This window comes from Hyla sarda, chromosome 6 (assembly GCF_029499605.1).
Source record: "Hyla sarda isolate aHylSar1 chromosome 6, aHylSar1.hap1, whole genome shotgun sequence".
In the NCBI taxonomy this organism is placed as follows: Eukaryota; Metazoa; Chordata; class Amphibia; order Anura; family Hylidae; genus Hyla; species Hyla sarda.
Window position 1 is genome coordinate 185950783 of NC_079194.1, and position 24731 is coordinate 185975513.

The 24731-nt window shown below is 43.4% G+C and overlaps 1 protein-coding gene across 1 annotated transcript in view; it reads left to right on the forward strand.

Moving 5' to 3' along the window:
- DYNC1LI2 (dynein cytoplasmic 1 light intermediate chain 2) overlaps positions 1-23648 on the forward strand; it is a 45503-nt gene extending 21855 nt beyond the window's left edge. The window contains exons 5-13 of the mRNA XM_056526098.1: positions 8543-8712; positions 9718-9811; positions 11609-11744; positions 13214-13325; positions 13412-13471; positions 15788-15829; positions 19384-19501; positions 21210-21329; positions 22437-23648. Of these exons, the coding sequence (XP_056382073.1) occupies positions 8543-8712; positions 9718-9811; positions 11609-11744; positions 13214-13325; positions 13412-13471; positions 15788-15829; positions 19384-19501; positions 21210-21329; positions 22437-22540 (956 nt within the window). The 3' untranslated portion in view covers positions 22541-23648. The remainder of the gene's footprint in view (positions 1-8542; positions 8713-9717; positions 9812-11608; positions 11745-13213; positions 13326-13411; positions 13472-15787; positions 15830-19383; positions 19502-21209; positions 21330-22436) is intronic.
- Positions 23649-24731: the final 1083 nt, after the last annotated feature.

A 24731-nucleotide genomic window follows, 5' to 3' on the forward strand; every position in this document is an offset into this window, starting at 1 on the left:
AGGCTCCCAGCATTCCCGACAGCCATTAGCTGCAGCAAATATAAATGTCTGGGCATATCCAGCCATGCTGGGAGTTGGTTTTGCAACATGTGGAGGGCCGCCAGTTTGAGACCCCTGTTCTATGTGGACTGGGAGGTTTTAATGAAATGGTCACATCAGCCTGTGTGTCTGGGAGTGGCAGGCCCTCCGGTCTGTGTGTCTGGGAGTGGCAGAGGCTTTCTGGGCTTTTCACACGCTGGGTGTATCTCACATGTTTATACTGAGCCGGTCATAGCTTGTGTTAATCTATAAAGGAAGAACTTTCCAGCAGCCCTTGAGCAGATGTCTGGTGTGGCATGTGATGCAGATGGTTTTCATCTGGAAACATTTGAGATGCTTCTAAAGCAAGAAATAGAATGCTCGCAGAAGACTTCTTCCATTCTACAGGCCCATTTACGCTTTGTCTGTTCATTATGACTTATGGTTGCGGAGGCTTCCATTCATAGGTGTGGGAACAATTCAGTCAATGGCGAATGATGTTCTAATGCTCTGGAAAACTTCACGAGAAAACGATCTTTCTGAATGCAAATACTGAATATAACACCAGCTGACCAATACCAGTGTAAAGAGGTGCCTAAAATTTACCTTTTATTGGTTTTATAAAAAATATAAAGCAAAATCAGTGTTGTATATATGGTACAGCTTACAATTATAAGAGCTGTTAAGAAAACAAGTAATATTAGGGCTCCGGAGTGCTGGTATTAAATCAAAAGCACATCACGGGGGGCATAGAGCGTCTCATAAAGACGATCTCTAAAAATCACTCCCTCAGTCATCCATTCCTGGTGACTGGTTCTCTCAACGCGTTTCTATTGCCTTTGTCTGGACGTCATCAGGGGAGTTTTTGAGCTTAGGGAGTATCAAATGCACTGTCAGGGTCTGATAGTTAAACCCCTAAACTAATTTGTACCAGACATTTGTAATAATCACAGGGTGTGCATTAATGTCCAGTTAGCTCTTAATTAGAGCGCGCTGGGCTGTAAGTCAGCCGGTCTCTTCACCACTGTGAAGCCACCGGTTACTGTAGATAGGAGTCACAGAACTGGTTACCAGCAGGAGGGCTTGAGACGGACCCTCGCTGGCAGTTCCTTTCAAGAGCTATGCCCATATGGTTTATTTTCTCTTTACTTTGTTGGTATCTAATTAAGAGCTAACTGGACATTAATGCACACCCTGTGATTTATTACAAATGTCTGGTACAAATTTGTTTTTAGACCCTAACAGACCTTGACAGCGCATTTGATACTCCTTAAGCTCAAAAACTCCCCTGATGATGTTGCAGAAAAAGGCAATAGAAACGTGTTGGGAGAGTCAGTCACACAGAATGGATGACTGAGGGAGTGATTTTTAGAGATCGTCATTATGAGACCATCTATGCCCTCCGTGATGTGCTTTTGATTTAATACCAGCACTCCGGAGCACTAATATTACTTGTTTTCTTAACAGCTCTTATAGTTGTAAGCTGTACCATATATACAGCTCTTGAAACACTGATTTTGCTTTATATTTTTAATAAAACCAATAAAAGGTAAATTGTAGGCACCTCTTTACACTGGTATTGGTCAGCTGGTGTTATATTCATTATTTAAGCTAAGAGGACTTGATATACCGGTCGTGTACAGGACCTTATTATTAGTCTGAATGCAAATACTGTAACCATATGGCCCAGATTTATCAAACTGTGTGATTTCCCCACAGCAACCAATCACAGCTCCGCTAACGAGCTCTGGGAAAGTGAAAGCTGAGCTGTGATTGGTTACACAGTATGATAAATCTGGGCCTATATAGACTATAGTTACCAGCTTTCAGATCAGTTACCTGTGACTATACTATACCCGAATAGAAATAAAACTCCAGCAATCTGATTATCCAGACTACAACTCCTAGCATGCCCACCAGCCTCTGGCTTTTGATTCATGAAGGGGGTATTAGTGCTGCAACATCCGTGTGTTAGAGACTGGTGCCCATAGAAACTGTGGCAATGGACTTGTTTATAGGGGACGTCTGTACTTTTAGGGGATGTGCACTGAATGGAATTTGTTCTGCATTTATTTGTGCTTGTTTTTCATGTAGAATTCGTCATATAGGAACATTTCATAGGAAATAGAAGTACATTGGGGGAGATTTATCAAAACCTGTCCAGAGGAAACTTTGCCGAGTTGCCCATAGCAACCAATCAGATCGCTTCTTTCATTTTTGAAAAGTCCTCTGAAAAATGAAAGAAACGGTCTGATTGGTTGCTATGGGCAACTCAGCAACTTTTCCTCTGGACAAGTTTTGATAAATTTCCCCCCATTCTGTAAACACCCATTTCAGCTGAATTACGTAGCATTTGGCTGCTGTAAATGTGAGCAGTATCCTGTAAACTGGTGGAATCTGCAGTTTCCTTTCTGTTATCTCATGCTGTGGTTTCTGGTCTGGCTTCTTCAGTGGGGTAAATTTAGAGACAACCCCCCCCCCCCCCCCAAATATGTCTTGTAAAAGCAGCTAAATTGTGTCCAGGAAAGAACGGAGTGCGCTATGCCTGAGTAGCCAGCGCTCCATTTATTCTGTCTAGGGCTTCCGCACATTGGGGGAGATTCATCAAAACCTGTGCAGAGGAAGAGTGGTGCAGTTGCCCATAGCAACCAATCAGATTGCTTCTTTCATTTTCCACAGGCCTCTAAAGAGGCCTGTGGAAAATGAAAGAAGCAATCTGGTTGCTATGGGCAACTGCACCACTCTTCCTCTGCACAGGTTTTGATGAATCTCCCCCATTGTGATTCACTAGAATCAGTGGTTAGAAGAGCTGAGCGCTTCTCTCTCTGTCTTTCTCCTTGCTGTAGGACCCATGTGATCTCGGCTGCGGCACCCCAGACATCCGGTGCATGGAGCAAACTTCGCTCCGTGACAGATGACTGGCGATGCGGGGTGGAGGCTCGTGATGTCACAGTTACGCCCTGCTCGTGATGTCACGGCCATGCCCCCTCAATGTCACACCCCGTTCCATAGACTTGCATTGAGGGGGCATGGCCGTGATGTCACGAGCCTCTGGCGCTGCACATGACGCTCTAAACGAACGCCGGGTGCAGCAGGGAGATCTAGGGAATGCCGCGATCAGACCTCTTATCCCCTACCCTTTAAGTTGCCAGAATGTTGTTTTGTGTGGTGCATTAGGATATTTTTCTTTAGCTTCATCCTATAAATTCCTAGGTATGAAATATTAGTGAAGTTAAGAGGAATAGATTTTGATAATTCAGGAACTGTCACCACGTGCCTGAGCTGTAGAAATATTTGTTGTGTTGTCTGTGCCATGTACTGATGTTGTTCCCTCCTTCCAAAGTAAACTGGTTTCATGTTCATATTGTCTCCCGAGAACATGACGCCAGTGTATGCATCCAACTCTCACCAGTTTATTTAGAACCGGCTTCAGGCTGGGAGAATGTAACTTATAAATATAACCATTCCCTCAATGTTTTTCCAGTCTACATTTACAACATAAAAAGCAATAGAGCAGGCTTAATGTATGACTCCCAGAAAGTAAATATCAGTCCTTTCCCTTCTTTTGTATTATGGCATAACTAGATAGATTTGTCATTCAGTAATCTAAAAAAGCTGCGCGTCTACCCTGCCTGAGCAGTAAAGGCAAATCTGCTGGTTATTGCCAATGGGTAAAATTAAAGGGGTACTCCAGGGAAGTATACTTCTATAAATTCTAAAGCCACCACACTACCTGAATATGTTCCCTGTAAACCATCCTGCCTGATATGCATGGGTCCTGTGGCCTCTGTTGTCTTCTCTGGTTGCTTGATATTCTTTGCTATCCTTTTCTCCCCTTACATCTCCCAGCAATCACTGCAGCTCTGCTCTGCCTTCCAGCTCACTCTCTGAGAGCAACCCCCACCCTCCTGCTCTGAGCAGCAGAGATAGAAATTCAGTGTCTGGCTAAGGCTGCACACACCTCCCAGTTCTCAGCACTAAAGAGGATACACGGGCACTCAACCACCAGGTAACAGGATAAAACCGTTTATTCACCCGTAATGCAACGCGTTTCACAGCACAGCTGCTTCATTGATGCCTGATGAAGCAGCTGTGCTGTGAAACGCGTTGCATTATGGGTGAATAAACGGTTTTATCCTGATACCTGGTGGTTGAGTGCCCGTGTATCCTGTCTACACCTAGGAGATTTTATTGTTCATTTATTGCATTTGATGAGATGTGGAGTGGCTGCCGACACCTCAACTATATCTTATACCTTGATCCATTGTTGCACTTGGTGGAGTGTAACCCTTTGTGGTAAGCGCAATATCCACTTTCTGTGTAACAAACGGTATCACACTATGGAGCGCTGTCTGCTTTCTGTCTTAACCCAGCACTAAAGAGAGCATGACTCATCAGTGCTGGGCAGAAACCACATGGTCTGTGTCTCTCAGGAGGGTGGGGCTGTTTTCAGAGAGGGATTTGGACAGAGACAGAGTGGATGGCTAACTTATGTCATTCCCTTATTTAATGAATGCTAGTGACAACCAAAGAGGGCAAACTGCTGTTTATAGCTAATGAATGATATTTAGACAATTAAATAGGTTGATAAGAGGGAAAGGAGGGGCTATGGGTTTAGTTCCCCGTAGTACCACTTTAATGGGATTTGAAAAGTGCAGTAAATCTAAATTTTACATACTGAACGCAATATTTAGTCATTATTTGTAGCTAAAATCAGGAGCAGAATCGACACAGATTAGAACCATCATGGAAACCTTTGGACCATTCCTTGTATGAACCCAGACTACTAATGGTGTTTGAGTTTTACTGTCATTTGAATAAACTATTGACATATTGTTCAGATAGGAGTGAGACCCAGTGCAATCTAAACCCGCTGTAATGACGAGTTAAACCGGGTGAAATGCGTGGCAGCGCGTGCCTCATTCCCCAGCTTGCCACATACCCAACCTTTTCACTGTATAAGCCTATGGAGTGCATACAGGCAGGGAGTGAAGTGTGCTGCGGCACAGTCTTCAGGGTTATAACTCACGTTTGCAGCTGGTCTTAGGAGTGAGACTTTGTGTGATGTAACCTTTTGATGTGTCTGGGCAACATGTCAAAAGTTTTTTTTTTTAAATGCCAGTGACTCTTTAAAGCGTACCTCCACTAAAGGTCTTCTGCCTGATTCAACATCTAGCATGGAGAGACGCTACCGCATGCTGTATATAACCGTTGCCAAGATAATTATATGATGCCTAGTGAGTACTGGATCATATTAACTAATACAGTGGTCCCTCAAGTTACAATATTAACGGCTGTCCGGGCATGCTGGGAGTTGTAGTTTTGCAACAGCTGGAGGTACCCTGGTTGGGAAACAATGGTTTATGTAGAGGACAGGAGCTTCTTCAGGGTCCTATACAGCACACACAGTGTCCCAAATGGAGCCAATATTACATGGGTGTCCAGAGGAGCAGCTAACCCTGGCACAGGTAAGGAGTAGTACAGAACTTGTAGTTCCTCCCTGTACTGTAGGGGGCGCTACCAGACACCAGTCAGTGCATGCACTTCAGTAATAGAGGTGATTTACCAGTGAATGGCCATTCTGATTGGTCAGTTCCTGCAGTTGTGACACGTTTCACAGATCTGGACTGTCCATACATTGTATGAGTCTGGTTTCAAGTTACAATGGTCCAGAAAAGACCATTGTATGTTGAAACTATTGTATGTCGAGGCCATTGTAAGTTGAGGGATCGCTGTATACGACAGATGTAATACTCACTGGGCACTGTATGTTTGCCTCAGCATTTGTCCCCCACTGTGTGCACTAGTGTCTCTCCACACATGGTGTCCCCTCAAGTGGAGGTACAGGCCATTCTGCAGTTGTTAAAGGACATCTGCAGCGTAATTAACACTTATCCCCTATCCACTGGATAGGGGATAAGTGTTTGATCGCGGGGGTCCGACCGCTGGGACCCCCTGTGATCTCCTGTACGGGGCCGCGGCAGTTCCGTGCAGGGGGAGTGCCAGCCGCAGCATGACGTTGCGGTCGGCACGCCTCTTCCATACATCTCTATGGGAGAGGCGGGGAGGCAGTGTTCCTGCCTCCCCATCTCCCCCATAGAACTGGATTGGGACGGGGAGGTCAACGCTACGCACCTTAGCGCTCACTATGAGCGCTAATGGCGGTGCCCCGTTAGGGAGATCTCGGGGGGGTCCCAGCAGTCGGACCCCCCGCGATCAAACACTTATCCCCTATCTTGTAGATAGGGGATAAGTGTATATTGTGCTGCAGTTGTCCTTTAATCTTTGTATAATAACATTTTATACCATTTTGTAACCTCATTTGTCTATTTCACATCTCTGGTGTTATTAAATGCAAACATTTCAGGCATATTCTTTTTTCCCCAATACACTGTGTCCCCCATCTGCTTGTCAAGAATCTGGCTGGGTATCTCACATCACAACATCTTTAGTGCCAGGAAAAAAACCAAGATGGCTCCTTTTTCTCTGTGCAGGAGCTTGGATTTCTTTGTCATCTTTAGATTATTATCTCTCTATCTTGCTGGTCATCTTATCTTATTTTGGGATAATCTTCACCACTGAAGATGACGGAAATGATGGCGGCTGTGTGTCATTGCCAGTGTGGAGTAACAGGGGACACCTGCCCTATCCATCCTCACAATGACAGGTCTTGTACTCTGTGCAGTTTCGCTTCCTCTTTTGTCTATTGCTGATGGTTTCTAGAACACACAAGTCCAGTGTGAATGTCCTCATTGTGAGGACATGCTAATTCCACAAATGCACTGGCTACTTATTTGCATTGCTTAAAGGGGAAGTATCTGTTGCTTATAATTTGTTGCCAGCATGCAAGATTGCTATTATTTATTCATTAATGAATACATTCTTTCATTTATGTTGCTTATATAGCACCAACATAATCTGCTGTGCTATATGGAAATTTTCATCATACACATCGGGGGGGGGGTCGGGTAGGGGGGTTGGGGGGGGGTATTTATCAAAGGATGTTTTTTCTTTTTTAACGTAACTTTGGCGCAATACTTTTTCTCCACTGTCATTTTTACAACTTTCTCAAAATCACACGGTCCTGTGTGTGATTTTAACTTTAGTCAGTAATTCATCATTTGCGCCAATCGATCTTTGGCACAAATCCTGTTTTTCTGGCGCAAATCCCCACCAAGAAATTTTGCACATGGAAAACACACTTACCAATGTCAGAAAATGTAAAGGCGTCAAAATACATTAAAAAATTTTTTTTGTGAAAGCAGCGACGCCTCCAGGGCTGCTCAATACTATCCTGCGACATTGTTGTCTCTGAGGGACCTTCACCCTCCGTTGAGCCAGCATTGGACATAGCGACAGGTTCAGGAAACGTAAGCACTAAAGCAGTGGTCTCCAACCTGCGGACCTCCAGATGTTGCAAACCACTGCACTAAAGTAACAAAAAAACTACTCAAGTTGAAAATAAAATCCATTCCACAAAAGAAAATAACTCATGTGGCTTGCTGATATACTGCAGGAGGGACTCCGAAATGGCTGCTCTACAGGGTAAAATACGCGTCCTCTGTGGGGGTAAGTTCTGTGTAAAAGGCGCTGTGAACAGCTGATTTCAACATTTGAGCCAAAATTACTAACAACTTGCACCAAATGATAAATTTGGTGCATGTCCACGAAAACCAAAGTGAAAAAAAAGGGTAAAAAGAAACTGTCAACAGGCAAAATTGATAAATACCCCCCATCAGTCCCTATCTCTAGTGGGACTTCCAGCCTAGTTTCTCAGTCTCAGGTACACTAGGGAAAGGGGCTTCTTTTCTTTTTTTCTTTTTTTTAATTAATTTATTTTTTTTTTACCAAAAAAAAAGCAGTCATTTACCTATAAGGATGCGTTTACATGGACCGGTTACCTGCATGTTTTCCGCTTTGGCAGATTTTCCGTGGCTGACAATCCACAGCAGATTACATTGACCTCAATGGGGTCTGCTGCCTATTTTCCGTTACGGAAAATATGCAGCTAAAAACCCACAGGTAACCCGCATGTGTGATCGTACCCTTATGTTATTTTTTGGAGTGTGGCAGGAGACCAGGGTGCCCAGAGCAAACCCATGGAGAACAAACATATGATGCTAACTAGAGATGAGCGAACTTACAGTAAATTCGATTCATCACGAACTTCTCGGCTCGGCAGTTGATGACTTTTCCTGCATAAATTAGTTCAGCTTTCAGGTGCTCCGGCGGGCTGGAGACTCTTTCCTAGGACTGTATCCACCTTTTCCAGCCCACCGGAGCACCTGAAAGCTGAACTAATTTTATGCAGGAAAAGTCATCAACTGCCGAGTCGAGAAGTTCGTGACAAATCGAATTTACTGTAAGTTCACTCATCTCTACTGCTAACCAATGTTCCACTAATTATTCTGACTAATTCTAATCGAACACATTTGTATCTAGATGCATGAAGTACTGAGCAGACCGACAGACAGGTGTGTGACAACTATTTCCAGTAAAACAACTGTTATAATTCTCTTTCCAGTCATTAAAGATTTTCAAGAATATGTGGAACCAGAAGACACCTCCTCAGGATCCCCACAGAGAAGAGGTCCTACCTCATCAGGCACCGAGGAGGAGAATATTATTTTGCCACTGGGAGACAATATTCTTACTCACAATCTTGGCATTCCTGTGCTAGTTGTTTGCACCAAGGTCAGTTGTGATTGAAGTTTCATGTTGTTACACAGAGGTGGAGTTTCTAGGCCTAAATACAGAATCTCAAACCATGCATTTATTATTGGTGTTGTATTATGTGGTACAGCGGCCTTCACTCCTGACATATCAGTGAGATTTATTGAAGCCTTCCATTTCATTTAATATCGATTTACTACATTTTGTATGTGAAACGGCAATATTTAGGGAACAGCCATATTACTTTTCAACTTTAAAATGCTATGGACGCCTTTGATGTGGAAAAAGTGTTAAGGTTTGTTAGTGAAGCTTTTGGTTTTACTATTAATTAGGGATCGACCGATATGGATTTTTTAGGGCCGATACCGATAATCAGCGACCTTTCAGGCCGATAGCCGATAACTTATACCGATATTCCTGTATAAATTATCAGCTATTTCACCCCGGCTCCGCAGATCATTGATTTAAAGCGCCCGCAGCGGCTTTTGCGGGACCAGAGACGGCCGCCGCTGCCCACTTCTCTCCCCCTGCCTGTCCTGGGGTCCTCCCTAGTCCAACCACCACCGCTGCCCCATTGCCTCCCCCCATCACCGCTTTTATAATTACCTGTTCCCAGGGTCCGCGCTACTTCTGGCTCCGGCGCCTTCCTGAGCTGTCACTGTGCGCACTGACTGACGTCACGTTGAGGACGTCACTCGTCATTGCGCTTCGCAGGAGCCAGAAGTAGCGTGTACCCCAGGAACAGGTAATTATAAAACCGGGGATGGGGGAGGCAATGGGGCAGCGGCGGCGGTGGTCTCTGGCTGGGGCAGGGTTGGGGAGCGGGTTATTATCGGCAAGGTAATTGCCGATACCGATAATGTCCAAGATCGTGAATATCTGTCGATAATATTGGCCAAACCGATAATCGGTTGATCCCTACTATTAATGTATAGTTTATTTTCATAACTGTGACCAGTATCCTGCCTTAGACTATTTGTTACAGGTAAACTATCCTGTTAGCTTTTGTATTGTCTTGTTTTCCAGTGCGATGCGGTTAGTGTCTTGGAAAAGGAACATGACTACAGAGATGAGTTTTTTGACTTCATCCAGTCTCACATCCGGAGTTTCTGCCTACAGTGTATCCTATCACCAGTCTGACTTTATTTTCCTACTAACTATAGCTGTTGTGTAGAGATGAGCGAAGTTAGTGATTCGATTCCTCTGAACTTCTCGGCTCGGCAGTTGCTGACTTTATCCTGCATAAATTATTTCAGCTTTCAGGTGCTCCAATGGGCTGGAGACTCTCTCCTAGGACTGTATCCACCTTTTCCAGCCCATCAGAGCACCTGAAAGCTGAACTAATTTATGCAGGCTAAAGTCATCAACTGCCGAGCCGAGAAGTTCATGACTAATTGAATCACTGTAACTTCGCTCAGCAAGTACCTGTCATCAAACTATATTTTCTCAACTTACTCAGATTATATTCCCTAACTACTGTTAACATGCCTCCTGCCCTTTTTTTCGATCTTTAAAAAGCTCTGTATCATACCTTTCCCCTTGCTCACATTGTGTGAGCTCCCGGCAGGAGGGTGGGCGTTCCCCAGCAGGTGCGAGAGCTGTGCCTTGCCATACCCCGCACACACTTGTGTCTGGTCTCTTGCCAGGTCAGGAGGAGACCAAACTAATTGTTTGACTTGAGGCAGGGAACAGAACAGAGCCACATAGTGGCCGTTTTTTCAATCACATAAAAACATATAAAGGTTGAGAATTTAAACAGCAAGTAAATAGCAAAGTGTCTTATAATTACATAAGGAACAATATATTAAAAGTTTAGTTTGGTGACAGGTACTCTTTAAAGGGGTTCTCGGGTGCATTTTACATTGATGGCCTATCCTCAGTATAGGTGATTAATGCCTGATCAGCAGGATGCTAGCATCGGAGCAGGGGATCTGTTCAGTAGAGCTGCTGCTCCAGCGAACAGTAGCAGGAAAATGAACCGTACCAGGGCTGTTTATTGTGCATTTACACCAAACAGTAGATGTCGGCACCCCATCTATCAGACGTTGGTGGCACATCCTGAAGATGTAAATTGCACTGAGAACCCCTTTATCTAGATATCACAAATACCAAGGTTATTCTGATTTTTATGTTTACATTTCTAGTGTAAAAATGTAACAAAACAACTTTGGGGAACATTCCGGTTTTAACACCATTTACACTTTAGTCATACCACATTGAAAATATATATTATAAAATGTTGAGGAGCTTTATTGGTGCATTGTTTGTATTGTACTCCTCCTGTATTGTATTGTACTTCACAAATTATCATCTTGTTGACATATATACCCTTAAAGATGACCTACGGCCTTCAAGGTATTTCCTATGAACGTCTTCTCTTGTCCAATCTTATCTAGCTTTGTGCTGTTTAATTCCGCTGTTATTCTTAATTGAATTATGACTAAATAGCTAAATGTCTCTTAGGTGCTCTCTACACTGTCTGAGACTATTCAGTCTAAGCTGAAGGACAAGTCCCTCAGCAGGAGTAGTATTCAAGTTGTCCACCCAGCAGTGCTAGAGTAAGACTTAGCATTTATTGGATCACGTAAATCGCACCTCAAGCAGCAGAAAACTCAGAGGACAAGCTAAAAAAAAGGCTCTCGGTTTCTGGTACGAGTAGCATTTTATTTTTCTTGTCATCAGATTTTTATGCTATCTGAGGTGCGATTTTATTTGAACCAATGAAAGCTAAATTTTAAGCCCCATTCACACTATGAGGATTCTGTAATGATTTCCGCAAGGAAATGCAGCATTCATGTGAACATAATCTAACTCTCGTTCTGCTGAATGGACAAGTATATGTTTTACAGTTAAGCACTGGGTGGATGCCATTGTGTATTTTCTGCTGCCCATCGTTTTCCTTAATTTAGATTGACAGATGGAGCTGCCTTAATTTATACTTCAGTGAAAGAAGAGAAGAACTTGGATCTGCTCTACAAATATATTGTCCATAAAACATATGGATTCCACTTTAATATGCCTGCTTTGGTGGTGGAGAAGGATGCAGTTTTTATGTAAGATTTATGTGTGCTTATCCTAAAGCAGGACGTAAACATAAGATCTTATCATTAGCAGAGCTAACCTGTTTTAGGGACCTCTGCTGTTAGTAGTCCAGTGGTGAACAACTTATCCCCTATCCTAAGGATTGGGGATGAGTTTGAGATCGCGGGGGGTCCGACCGCTGGGGCCCCCTGCGATCTCCTGTACGGAGCCCCGACAGCCTGCGGGAAGGGGGCGTTTCGACCTCCGCACGAAGCGGCGGCCGACACACCCCCTCAATACAACTCTATGGCAGAGCCGAAGCACTTCCTTCGGCAATCTCCGGCTCTGCCATAGAGATGTATTGAGGGGGCGTGTCGGCCGCCGCTTCGTGCGGGGGTCGACACCTGCTATCTGGCCGGAGAGCCGGGGCCCCGTACAGAGAGATCGCAGGGGGCCCCAGTGGTCGGACCCCCAGCGATCTAAAACTTATCCCCTATCGTTAGGATAGGGGATAGGTTGTTCACCACTGGACTACCCCTTTAAGGTGGACATATACCATAGCTAACATGTAATACTGCTAACACCTGCAAAGATGCATGTATTTTCCATGGAGAGGGAATTATGTAGTGTCCGGACGCCTCTGGCTGTGACTTGTCACCCTTGAAAACCCATTTGGCTTTTGTCACTTATGTTGAAATTCAACATATCTAATCCTTTCTTCCCTGAACTGTTGGGACACTCTCTAATACACATCAGATGGTTGGTTGGTCCCTCTGCAATTGCATCTGTGTGTGACCACTACAGGAATCAGATCTACAGCCCTTCTGCCCCCTGTTGGTCACACCGATACACAAAGCCATAAATGGCCAGACTGGGAATTGTAGCTCTTTGGTGTTTTGCTCAAGAGGGCAGGTCAGAGTGGTACCGAGATATAGCCTTTTACAACATCAACAAAAAATCTATTTTAAATAAAAGCCACTTAAAAATACAGGTTAGTTACTTGAAAAAAACATGCTTCAAAGCACGACATACTATAAATGTTGAATTCTCACCCCTACAAGCCATTATCTCCTCAACATGCATGCTTAAAGGGGTTATCTGGGTGGAGATATTTTGTTATAATTGGGGTCAGGGAGGTGGTAAATAAAAAAATAAATAAAAAAAACTTTCCTCAAATCTCTGCTGCCACGAGTATCACGGATCTCCGGTCCCTGCTGCGTGATGGTTCTGGAACATAGCACCATAGGCCTGCTCGGCCAGTATAACCTGGATGTGCTGCATAGCAGGGACCAGAGCTCTTTGATACTGGCAGAGGTAATTATATGTTTATTTTATGTATTAACTACATCCCTGACATCAATTAAGGGGGGAGAGCTCTGTCTGGATAACCCCTTTAATAGTTGAGATGAAACTAATATTTATGTGTATGTAGTTTTGGTGTAGATACTGTAGTGCCATCTGTGGGTTACTTACTCTTTATATATTGCAATTCATTCATTAGTCCTGCTGGCTGGGACAACGAAAAGAAAATTGGAATTTTGCACGAAAATTTCACAAGCGTCAAACCTGAAGATGCCTTTGAGAACTTAATTGTAAAGCCGCCTGTAAGAAAGGTAGGGGGTCCTCTTGTCTGTTTACCTATCTGCACAAGGCTGTCATGAATAAGCCTTTTCATTGCAATATGCTTTCTTATCAACAGCTGGTCCATGACAAGGAGGTGGCAGCTGAAGACGAGCAGGTTTTCCTTATGAAGCAGCAGGTATGAAAAGTGCTACTTCTGTCGTCTGTCATTATCCATATAGCTAATACAGTGACCACTCGACCTACGATGGCCCCGACATATGATCATTTCAACATACAATGGCGTCTCTGAGGCCATCGCATGTTGAAGGCAGTACCAACATACGATGCTTTTGTATGTCGGGGCCATCGCATAAAAGGCTATTCAGCAGCGCAGACTGCTTCAGCTGCCACCGGATAGCCGTTTACGGTGCCCCGTGTGCTCCGGTGACGGTCACTTACCTGTCCTCGGGCTCCGGTGCGTCCTCTTCGGGATCCCCTGCATCGTCGGCGCTCTCCATCGTCGTCGTCAAGTTGCTGCGCACGCCGTCCCGTCATCCAATAGGAGCGGCATGCGTAGCGACGTGATGGCGGCGACGGAGAGCGAGGATGCCGGGGAAGCAGTGGCCTTTCCGGAGCGTCGGGGACACCACAGGGACGCAGCGACAGCGATGGACGGCGACATCCAGGGCAGCGGTGATGAGCGGTGACGGTCCGGAGCAGCGGGGACACGCGAGTATAACCTCCAATACCAGTGGTTAGAGATGAGCGAACTTACAGTAAATTCGATTTGTCACGAACTTCTCGGCTCAGCAGTTGATGACTTATCCCGCGTAAATTAGTTCAGCCTTCAGGTGCTCCGGTGGTCTGGAAAAGGTGGATACAGTCCTAGGAAAGAGTCTCCTAGGACTGTATCCACCTTTTCCAGCCCACCGGAGCACCTGAAAGCTGAACTAATTTATGCAGGAAAAGTCATCAACTGCCCAGCCGAGAAGTTCGTGACTAATTGAATTTACTGTAAGTTCGCTCATCTCTACCAGTGGTCTACAACCTGCGGACCTCCAGATGTTGCAAAACTACAACTCCCAGCATGCCCGGACAGCCGTTGGCTGTCCGGGCATGCTGGGTGTTGTAATTTTGCAACATCTGGAGGTCCGCAGGTTGTAGATCACTGTCCTATACTTTACATTGCACGGATCCCTCAACATACGATGGTTTAAACAAACGATGGTCCGTTTGGAACGGATTACCATCGTATGTTGAGGGACCAGTGTATGTTCACATTGAACATTATTCAGTCTATGGTAGGGAAATCTTTCTCCTCTCTCAAATGAACAGCAACCTTCATATATGTCTCCACTGTGTCAACTCAACTACTGCTGCTTTGTTCCTCCTGAACGCGGTGATGCTACTCTCTGTATTGTACCTAGACAACCATATACCAGTCCCATTTAGCTGACCTGTTCAGTGCATTATAAACCATACCTGTGTGTAGGGCTGCATCTTGTTCCATGGAACATTTTTCCCTTGTTATTCCTTTTTGTGAACTTACTAAACATTCTTAATTCTATCCCTTTCTTTAAATACATGTTATATGTTGGAAAAGGAAAAGCTGTCCTTTCTAATATATTTCTGTAGCTATTCTTTACAATTTTCTCAAGACATGTTTATGGTTTCATTCAGAAGTGTACATCCTTACACAAGGCTTTTTTTCAGAAACATAACTGCTTGCAGATTATTAAAGGGGTATTCCAGGAAAAAAACTTTTTTATATATATCAACTGGCTCCAGAAAGTTAAACAGATTTGTAAATTACTTCTATTAAAAAATCTTAATCCTTTTAGTACTTATGAGCTTCTGAAGTTAGGGTTGTTCTTTTCTGTCTAAGTGCTCTCTGATGACACGTGTCTCGGGAACCGCCCAGTTTAGAAGAGGTTTGCTATGGGGATTTGCTTCTAAACTGGGCGTTTCCCGAGACACGTGTCATCAGAGAGCACTTAGACAGAAAAGAACAATCTTAACTCCAGAAGCTCATAAGTACTGAAAGGATTAAGATTTTTTAATAGAAGTAATTTACAAATCTGTTTAACTTTCTGGAGCCAGTTGATATATATAAGAAAGTTTTTTCCTGGAATACCCCTTTTAAGGGAAATTTGGCAATAAAATAATAGTGTTAAATTAGCCTTGTAAAGGTGTTTTGGTGGCAAATTGTGTAAAATAAATAAATAGACCAACAAATATTTACCCCCACAAGCCCCAACCACCTCTGGAGACCTAAACCTGTAAAAAATGTATTTATTTATTTTCATTTATTTATTTATATTTTTTGTAAGCACAGACCTGTATTTGCAATGTTTTACGTTTTCATCTGTATCATCCGTTCGAAAATAAATTGTCTGGTGTTAAAATTGCTAATTGGACTGTTTACTAAACTACATTATTATGGGTTTTTATTATACATTGAAATTTATAACTATTTTGACATCTGCTAAATGTGCATCTTTATTTTTTGCAGTCTTTTCTGGCAAAGCAACCGGCTACTCCAACAAGAGCCTCGGTGAGCATAGACTTCCCTGTCCAGCATTGTTAATGTGCACTGTTGTGGAATCCTAGGGATGCATTGGTTAAATGTATTTGCTGATACATGCGAAGACCCATTGCAAATCGAACACAGTGAATGCTTGGAAATAGGTTGACTTATTCATGGGCATCAGGCTATTTCCCTCGGCCATAGTTTCATAATCTGCTAAAAAGTCAACTTCTTCATTCAGCAAAATAGTGCCTCACTTCTGTTCTATGTAACCGTGCTCAACCCAGTGGGAAAAAATATATTATTTCCTCATTCCTCTGCCACCATGTTCTGAGAGCTGGTCCCGCTGTATAACTCTTTCTGTGTTTGGGGTCAGCATGTGATATTGCCCATTGGGGACACTACTGCGGCAGCTGATTGGCCGAGTATGTGTCCCTCACCCATTCACAAGGCAAAGCTAAATTAATAGTTACTCCCCAGAATATCTCTATAAAGTTGTCTGCATAACTTTTTTTTTTTTTTTTTCACATCAACTGGTGCCAGAAAGTTAAACAGATTTGTAAATGACTTCTATTAAAAAATCTTTACCCTTCCAGTACTTTTTAGCAGTTGTATGCTACAGAGGAAATTTTCTTTTTTTAATTTCTTTTTTGTATTGTCTACATTGCTCTCTGCTGACACCTCTGTCCGTGTCAGGAACTGTCCAGAGCAGCATAGGTTTGCAATGGGGATTTTCTCCGGCTCTGGACAGTTCCTGATACGGACATCAGGTGTCAGCAGAGAGCACTGTAGACAAGACAAAAAAGAAATTCAAAAAGAAAATAATTTCTTCTGTAGCATACAGCTGCTAAAAAGTACTGGAAGGGTAGAGATTTTTTTTTTATAGAAGTCATTTACAAATCTGTTTAACTTTCTGGCACCAGTTGCTTTACAAAAAAAAAAAAGTTTTCCACCAGAGTACCCCTTTAAGGCAGTGTTTCCCAACAAGGGTGCTTCCAGCTGTTGCAAAACTACAACTCCTAGCATGCCCGGACAGCCTTCGGCTATCCGGGCATGCTGGGAGTTGTAGTTTTGCAACAGCTGGAGGCACCCTGGTTGGGCAACAATGCCTTGAAGGGGTATTCAGGGCAAAAACCTCTTATCCCCTATCGAAAGGATAGGGGATAACATGTCTGATCGCAGGGGGCCTGCCGCTGGACCCCCCCCCCCCCCCGCAATCTCCCTGCAGCACCCGGCATTCGATGCGTAACTGCGTCTGCAGTTTTGGAAGCCGTTGGGCTTCGCCACGCCCCCTCCATTCGTTTCTGTGGGAGGGGACGTTGCGGCCGTTATGCCCCATCCCATAGAAATGAATGGAGGGGGCGTGGTGTAACGTCACGTCCCCGTCTCGGAAGCCCGGTAGTTTCCAAAACTGCGGGCTGCTGCGGGGAAATCGTGGGGGGTCCCAGCATCGGGCCCCCCCCCCCCCCCCCCCCCCCCGCGATCAGAAATCTTATCCCCTATCCTTTGGATAGGGGATATGATGTTTTTGCCCGGAATACCCCTTTAAGTATTAGATCAAAGTTGCAGCTTCTTCAGTGTTTACAATGGTTTCGGGCTGGTTTGTACTTGCATACTTTGTACTTTTCTTAGTGACTATAAAAGATACTGCAGCATAGTCCTGTACATATAAATAGGACGGTGCTACAACACTATGTATTTTTCCTGCAAATAATATGGAACTTGCCAGTACAAACTAACCTGCAGCCACTGTAAACATTAAAGGTCCTAAGCCTAGGCCATTCATTTTTTGTAAAAACCCTGTAAAGCAACTCTCTAGACAGAATTACACTAGGTATAACACAAAGTAATCAGTCTTTCCAGAAGTGTTCCTTTAACCCCTTAAGGGCACATGACGTACTGGAACGTCATGTGTCCACTCCCGATCTATAACGCGGGGCCACGGCCGGGACCTGTGGCTAATAGCGTGCAGCATTGATCGCTGTGCCGCGCGCTATTAACCCTTTAGACGCGGCGTTCAAAGTTGAACGCCGCGTCTAAAGTGAAACCGAAAGCATGCCGGCTAGCTCAGTGGGCTGTTCGGGATAGCCGCGGTGAAATCGCGGCATCCCGAACAGCTGACAGGACAGCGGGAGGGCCCCTACCTGCCTCCTCGCTGTCCGATCGCCGAATGACAGCTCAGTGCCTGAGATCCAGGCCTGAGCAGTCATGCGGCAGAATCATCGATCACTGGTTTCTTATGAGAAACCAGTGATCAATGTAAAAGATCAGTGTGTGCAGTGTTATAGGTCCCTATGGGACCTATAACACTGCAAAAAAAAGTGCAAAAAAAAAGTGAATAAACATCATTTAACCCCTTCCCTATTAAAAGTTTGAATCACCCCCCTTTTCCCATAAAAGAAAAAACACAGTGTAAATAAAAATAAAAATAAACATAAATGGTATCGCCGCGTGCGGAAATGTCCGAATTATAAAAATATATCGTTAATTAAACCGCACGGTCAATGGCGTGCGCGCAAAAAAATTCCAAAGTCCAAAATAGTGCATTTTTGGTCACTTTTTATATCATGAAAAAATGAATAAAAAGCGATCAATAAGTCCTATCAATGCAAAAATGGTACCGTTAAAAACTTCAGATCACGGCGCAAAAAATGAGCCCTCATACCGCCCCATACACGGAAAAATAAAAAAGTTATAGGGGTCAGAAGATGACAATTTTAAACGTATTAATTTTCCTGCATGTAGTTATGATTTTTTCCAGAAGTCCGACAAAATCAAACCTATATAAGTAGGGTATCATTTTAATCGTATGGACCTACAGAATACATATCAGGTGTCATTTTTACCGAAAAATGTACTACGTAGAAACGGAAGCCCCCAAAAGTTACAAAACAGCGTTTTTTTTTAAATTTTGTCGCACAATGATTTTTTTTCCCGCTTCACCATAGATTTTTGGGCAAAATGACTGACGTCATTACAAAGTAGAATTGGTGGCGCAAAAAATAAGCCATCATATGGATTTTTAGGTGTAAATTTGAAAGAGTTATGATTTTTTAAAGGCAAGGAGCAAAAAACGAAAATGCAAAAACGGAAAAACCTCCGGTCCTTAAGGGGTTAAGGATTGATATGTTATTCACGTCTTATGAATGGTACATATCGACATATGGGTCATTTTGGTCTCCCTTATTAGTATCTAACCAGAGTTTTTAGTAAATACTTTCTCTCATTATTTTTCTTATGATACTTGGTCTTAGCCAAGTTTCTGTACATAGTAAGAGATCAAGAGAATCTCCAGGCAATCTAGTTATCTATTGAAGGCTATATGCCAGTATAGCCTAAGTGTATAGCTGCATGATGGTCACAAGGTCTAGGCTGGGAGACTGGTCCCAAACAAGCAACTCTAACAAGAACAATCCTTCTTTAAAGCCTACAGTACTTAACTTTTATTATTTATTTATTTATTTTTTGTGTATTCATGTATGCTAAAAATGTTTTCAGGCTATATCATTGTTAAAAGGTCATATTACATATGACTTTAAACCCAAAAAAATTGTTAAAATCTATCATTTTTTGCCTTTCAGGAGTCTCCAGCCAGAGCTCCTACCGGTTCCCCTCGAACTCCGGGTCGTACTGGACCCACCACTGTGCCCAGCTCCTCACCCATGGCAGCAGTTAAAAAACCAGATCCCAATATTAAGAGTAAGTGTCATGCAGTCTCTTGGTTTCCCTTTCCAAACATTTGACATATTGGTTGGACTCTCACTTGTCTGTGCGGTCCTGGTGGGAAGGTGACCACTCACAGGTCATTATAGAGAGTCAGGTATATGGGAACTGGTTGAGTATAGATTGACCAGCTAGTTAAGATCTTTATTTTATACTGTGCAAAACTGCAGCACTTGGAGCATGGTGGAGTTTCATAAACCTCTTCCAGTCTCATGGAGTTTCTTCACTAGACAAGCTGTGTGTCTGGAGACCTTTTTGGGAAGGAACCATCTTGGAGAAAGAGAGAGTGAACCTGTCTGGCTGGGTTCACACCACGTTTTTGCAATACAGTTCCTGTATCAGGTTTTTGATGAAAAACGGATTCCTCAAAAACTGTATCAAAACTTGTGTACAAATTTTTACCCGTATACGGTCTGAAAAATGATGTCCGGTTGCATCTGTTTTTTTTAAGAAAAAAACATCAGTTTTAAACTTTTTACTCCAGTATGAATAAAGTTTTACTTGTTTGATTGAAATTCCAAGAAAAAAACCCGGATGGAACCGTACGCCCGTGGTTTCCATATGGTTTTTCACTCGGACCAAAAACTGTGGTAGGCTACGGTTTTTGGTACTTAAAAAACCGTACAAGATGCAAAACGGACACAACCGGATGCATTGTTTGGCATACAGTTTTCAATGGAGAGTCGATGCACATGATTTTCAATACGGTTTCATACGGTTTTCACATTGAAAACATATAAGGGAACTGGAAAAAGGAGGATTGTCCAGCGCTTGACTCGGGGAACAGATATTTTATTGGGATATCATGGAGAACAAACAGGTACACGAAGACATGTGACTCGTTTCGTCTGGAGCCGAAACGCGTTACATGTCTTCGTGTACCTGTTTGTTCTCCATGATATCCCAATAAAATATCTGTTCCCTGAGTCAAGCGCTGGACAATCCTTCTTTTTCCTGTACATTGTCGAGGCGGAATCCACGCCTGGTCCGTGCGCCTGCATCTGAGGGTGAGCTGCTACGAACTCTGCTCTATATAAGGGAACTGTATTGCAAAAAACGTGGTGTGAACCCAGCCTTAGCTGTTCTAATCCATCATTTACATGCAGCCTCTCCTGGGGGATTGAAGCAGCCGGTGTCATGATGCTGAGCTTTCCCATGGTGCATTGCATATGTAATAGGCTCTCAGTGCTGCATAGTTCTCTTCCTTCCTCGATCATACATTCTTGCCTCTGTTCTTATGGCTCTGAGTGCAGTTTTAGGACTTGTGAATTATTTATGCATAGATGTTAACATGTGTTACTACTGTCTAGAAATGTTTTTAATGGTCTAAACTTAGAAACCTCTAAAGCTCACAGATTTTATTATTTATTAGTGGAGGTCTCTAGTCCTAGCTATGTAATACAGTGGTTATGTAATCTCCTTGAACAACGTACTACTGTAAAGACTCTCCTAAGTAGGACGTAGTGAATCTTTATTTATAAACCAAGCAAAGATTGAAAACAAAAAAAAGAAAGCAGAGCATGCCCATAATATCGCCTTTAAATAAATCCCCATTTAACATGTAGCGTAGCCAAAAAATAAGTCCAGACACAGATTTTCCAATCCATAGCATCTGTCATCTTATATTATAATACTTAAACTGGATCACTAATAATTCCACAATCCATTCGTGTTCATTTTGCAGATGCTGCTGCCAGCGAAGGAGTCCTGGCCAGCTTCTTTAATAGTCTGCTGAGTAAAAAGACAGGATCTCCTGGAAGTCCAGGTGGGCCTGGGTCTGCTCCGAGCTCTGGCAAGAAACCGGGTAAGCAAATCAATGCGTTCTTGGAGCATGCAGATATAAAATGTTGCCTTGTAATAAATAATTTATCTCCTTTCTGGAGCCATTGTTAAACCAAATATACAGCTATGCCAGTGCATATCTTCGCTATTAACACACTCTATCAATTCTATAAAGCAACCAGTTGTCACCACCAAATCTATGCAGCTTGACAGAGGGTGATTGCACCTACTGCCATCCCATATAAATTACATGGTGCTGATGAATCCCCAAACATGTACCCGAAAAAGGTGAAAATAATTACAACCTGTATCACAATGAAAAGAAGCCTTCACACAATTTCAAAAATACAGTAAATGAAAATGTTATGTCTCTTGAAATGCATCTATATGAAAAATCACTTTATTCTTAAAGGGGTACTCTGCCCTTAGACATCTTATCCTCTAACCAAAGAATAGGGGATAAGATGTCTGATCATGGGGGTCACGCCTCTGGGGACCCCTGTGATCTCCCTGCTGCACCCAGCGTTCGTTTAGTGCCTGAGGCTCGTGACATCACATCCACGCCCCCTCAGTGCAAGTCTATGGGAGGGGGCGTGACTTCATGCCCCATCCCATAGACTTGCATGGAGGGGGTGTGGCTGTGACGTCACAAGGGGGCGTGACCGTGACATCACGAGCCTCCGCCCCACATCGGCAGTCATAAGGCTCAGAGCTAAGTTCGCTCAGCGCACCGGATGTCTGGGGTGCTGCAGCCGAGATTGTGGGAGTCCCCAGTGGCAGGACCCCCATGATCAGACATCTTATCCCCTTTGGATAGGGGATAAGATGTCTAGGTGTGGAGTTCCCCTTTAAGGCCAAAAATAAGCTGCTTAGAGTGCTCCTGCTTGCAGTGGCTGGCGGTTGTCTGAATGGTGAAATCACCTGTTTTATGCAATGTATGTAACACCCATTGACTTTAATATGCTGTGACTAGTGTAGCACCACATAGCATGTAAACAGCACCACTCTTGTCCATGGGCTGTGTTTGGTATTGCAGCTCAGCTCAGTTCACATAAATGAAATTCTATCAGAGTGATACCAGTATTATTCCGTCATTTTTCTCTATGGTGACTTTGTGCTCTCTTTACAGGACAGAAGCCCGTACTGACCAACGTCCAGGAGGAGCTGGACAGAATGAGCCGCCAGCCGGACACTGTGTTAGCTAATTCTACCCCTACGGAGAATGAGGCCTGATGAGCTTATGAAGCAAACTATTACACAACACTTATGTAAATGACCAAATAATAACAATGTATATTGGACTTAATGATACAAAGGCTGCTCTGACACAGCGGATACTGTAGGTTTTGTCATGGAACGAGGCGGCACTGCTAGCCTGACTCCAGTGTTATCTGCCCCCTACATGAAGCTTGCCTTGAAATATTCCACCTGGTTAACCCCTAGAGTGCAGAAAGTGTCTGTTTCTGCACCCATAAGCACTTAGATCAGGTTGCAGTCCATCCTGTAAGGGTCAGATAGTAAGATTTCAGCTCTAGGATCTACTGTCACTTATTTGCACCACGTTGCCGGCCCTGTGGATGGAGAAGGGATCTTGCAAGTTGGATGTTAAACTGAAACAAGAAAGTGCTGCTGACTGTGGCGAAGGAACGTTTAGTTTGTAAGCCTGGTTAGGAACAACTAGCAGAGTGACCGACCTCTTATACGTTTAACCCCTTCCTTTCCTGCGGGATGCTTTTGCGGATAGGTTAATTAATATCTGGCTTTCCAAGGGTTTTCGGGAATCCCTTACTTTTACTTCAGATAGGCTACAGCAAAGGAATTGAGTTTAGAAATTTGCTGCCAGTGTGTAAAAGTTCTTGGGAGTTGGGTATGGTGGCGATCACATGGGGCAAACAAAGCATGTTTGGTCAGTTCCAAGTGCCTAGAGCGGTTCAGAATGTGCCACTAGGAGGCGCTTGGAGGATTTATGCACTGTATTAACAGTCACTTTTATATACATAAAATATATATATTATATTATTTGCAATTGCTCTAGCAGCAAACCTTTATGTTATCTGTCCTAATGTCCAGATTCCCACTACGCTTTCTCTTGAGGCCTCAAGATATACAAGTGGAGCTATTTCTGGCCCACCTTTTTTTTTTTTTTTTTCTTTTTTCTCTCTAAAAAATGTTTTTTTTCTTTGTCATGGACTTTTATTTTTAAGATGGTAGAGAGAAGCAAGGCAAGCATTTCTGCATATTCTATTGCAGGTTGTTCTACTGGGAGTGCTCGCCTTTTTTTTTTTTTTTTTTTTAACCAGAGGCACAAGGAGCTTCTGCTTTCCTGGGCTGCAATAAAAAGCACTAAGGGAAAATATTGCTGCAGGTTTTCTTAAGACAAAACCACTTTTGGCGCCTTGTCTCACACCACCCCGTAAGAATTTTATATTAATTTATTTATTTTAACATCTACGTTGGCAGGCCATTAAACCCATTACTTGCAGTTTCAATAAATGGTAACAACCGATTGTATATTTAGTCTTTTAATGGTTCTCAATGCAACACAAGAAAGCCTCACGCTGTCTTCTGGGGTAACCCTTGTGTGGCGCTGCACCGCTCCAATGTTTCATTCACATGTATTGCTACTGTATATTGAATTTTATTTTGGATGGTCTTTTAACTGGCGCTTTGCTTACCATGTGACAAATGCTAGGGTTATACTGCCGAAAAATAATATTCATGTGCTCAGATCTTCAAATATACTGTGCTTTAGTCTGTGCTGCGTACCTCTGCAAATATTTATAGGAGGAGGATGCCTGTTTTTACTACTGGAAATTATAGTGTATGTAACCAAAACACTAGGAAATATCCATGCCCCTCACTTTTGTTTGTCTAATCCAGTGTTTCCCAACCAGGGTGCCTCCAGCTGTTGCAAAACTACAACTCCCAGCATGCCGGGACAGCCAACGGCTGTCCCGGCATGCTGGGAGTTGTAGTTTTGCAACAGCTGGAGGCACCCTGGTTGGGAAACACTGGCCTAATCTGATGCCTTGAGCACTTCTCCCATAGTCTTCACTCGCCAGATACAGCTGTATTGTGTGTTATAGGTAGAGATGAGCGAACTTACAGTAAATTCGATTCGTCACGAACGTCTCAGCTCGGCAGTTGATAAATTAGTTCAGCTTTCAGGTGCTCCGGTGGGCTGGAAAAGGTGGATACATTCCTAGGAAAGAGTCTCCTAGGACTGTATCCACCTTTTCCAGCCCACGGGAGCACCGGAAAGCTGAACTAATTTATGCAGGAAAAGTCATCAACTGCTGAGCCGAGAAGTTTGTGACGAATCGAATTTACTGTAAGTTCGCTCATCTCTAGTTATAGGTCCAAAATTCTGTGCTGATGAGTTTCTTACTGTATCTTTATAGCAGTCAGAGATATTAGTTGTACT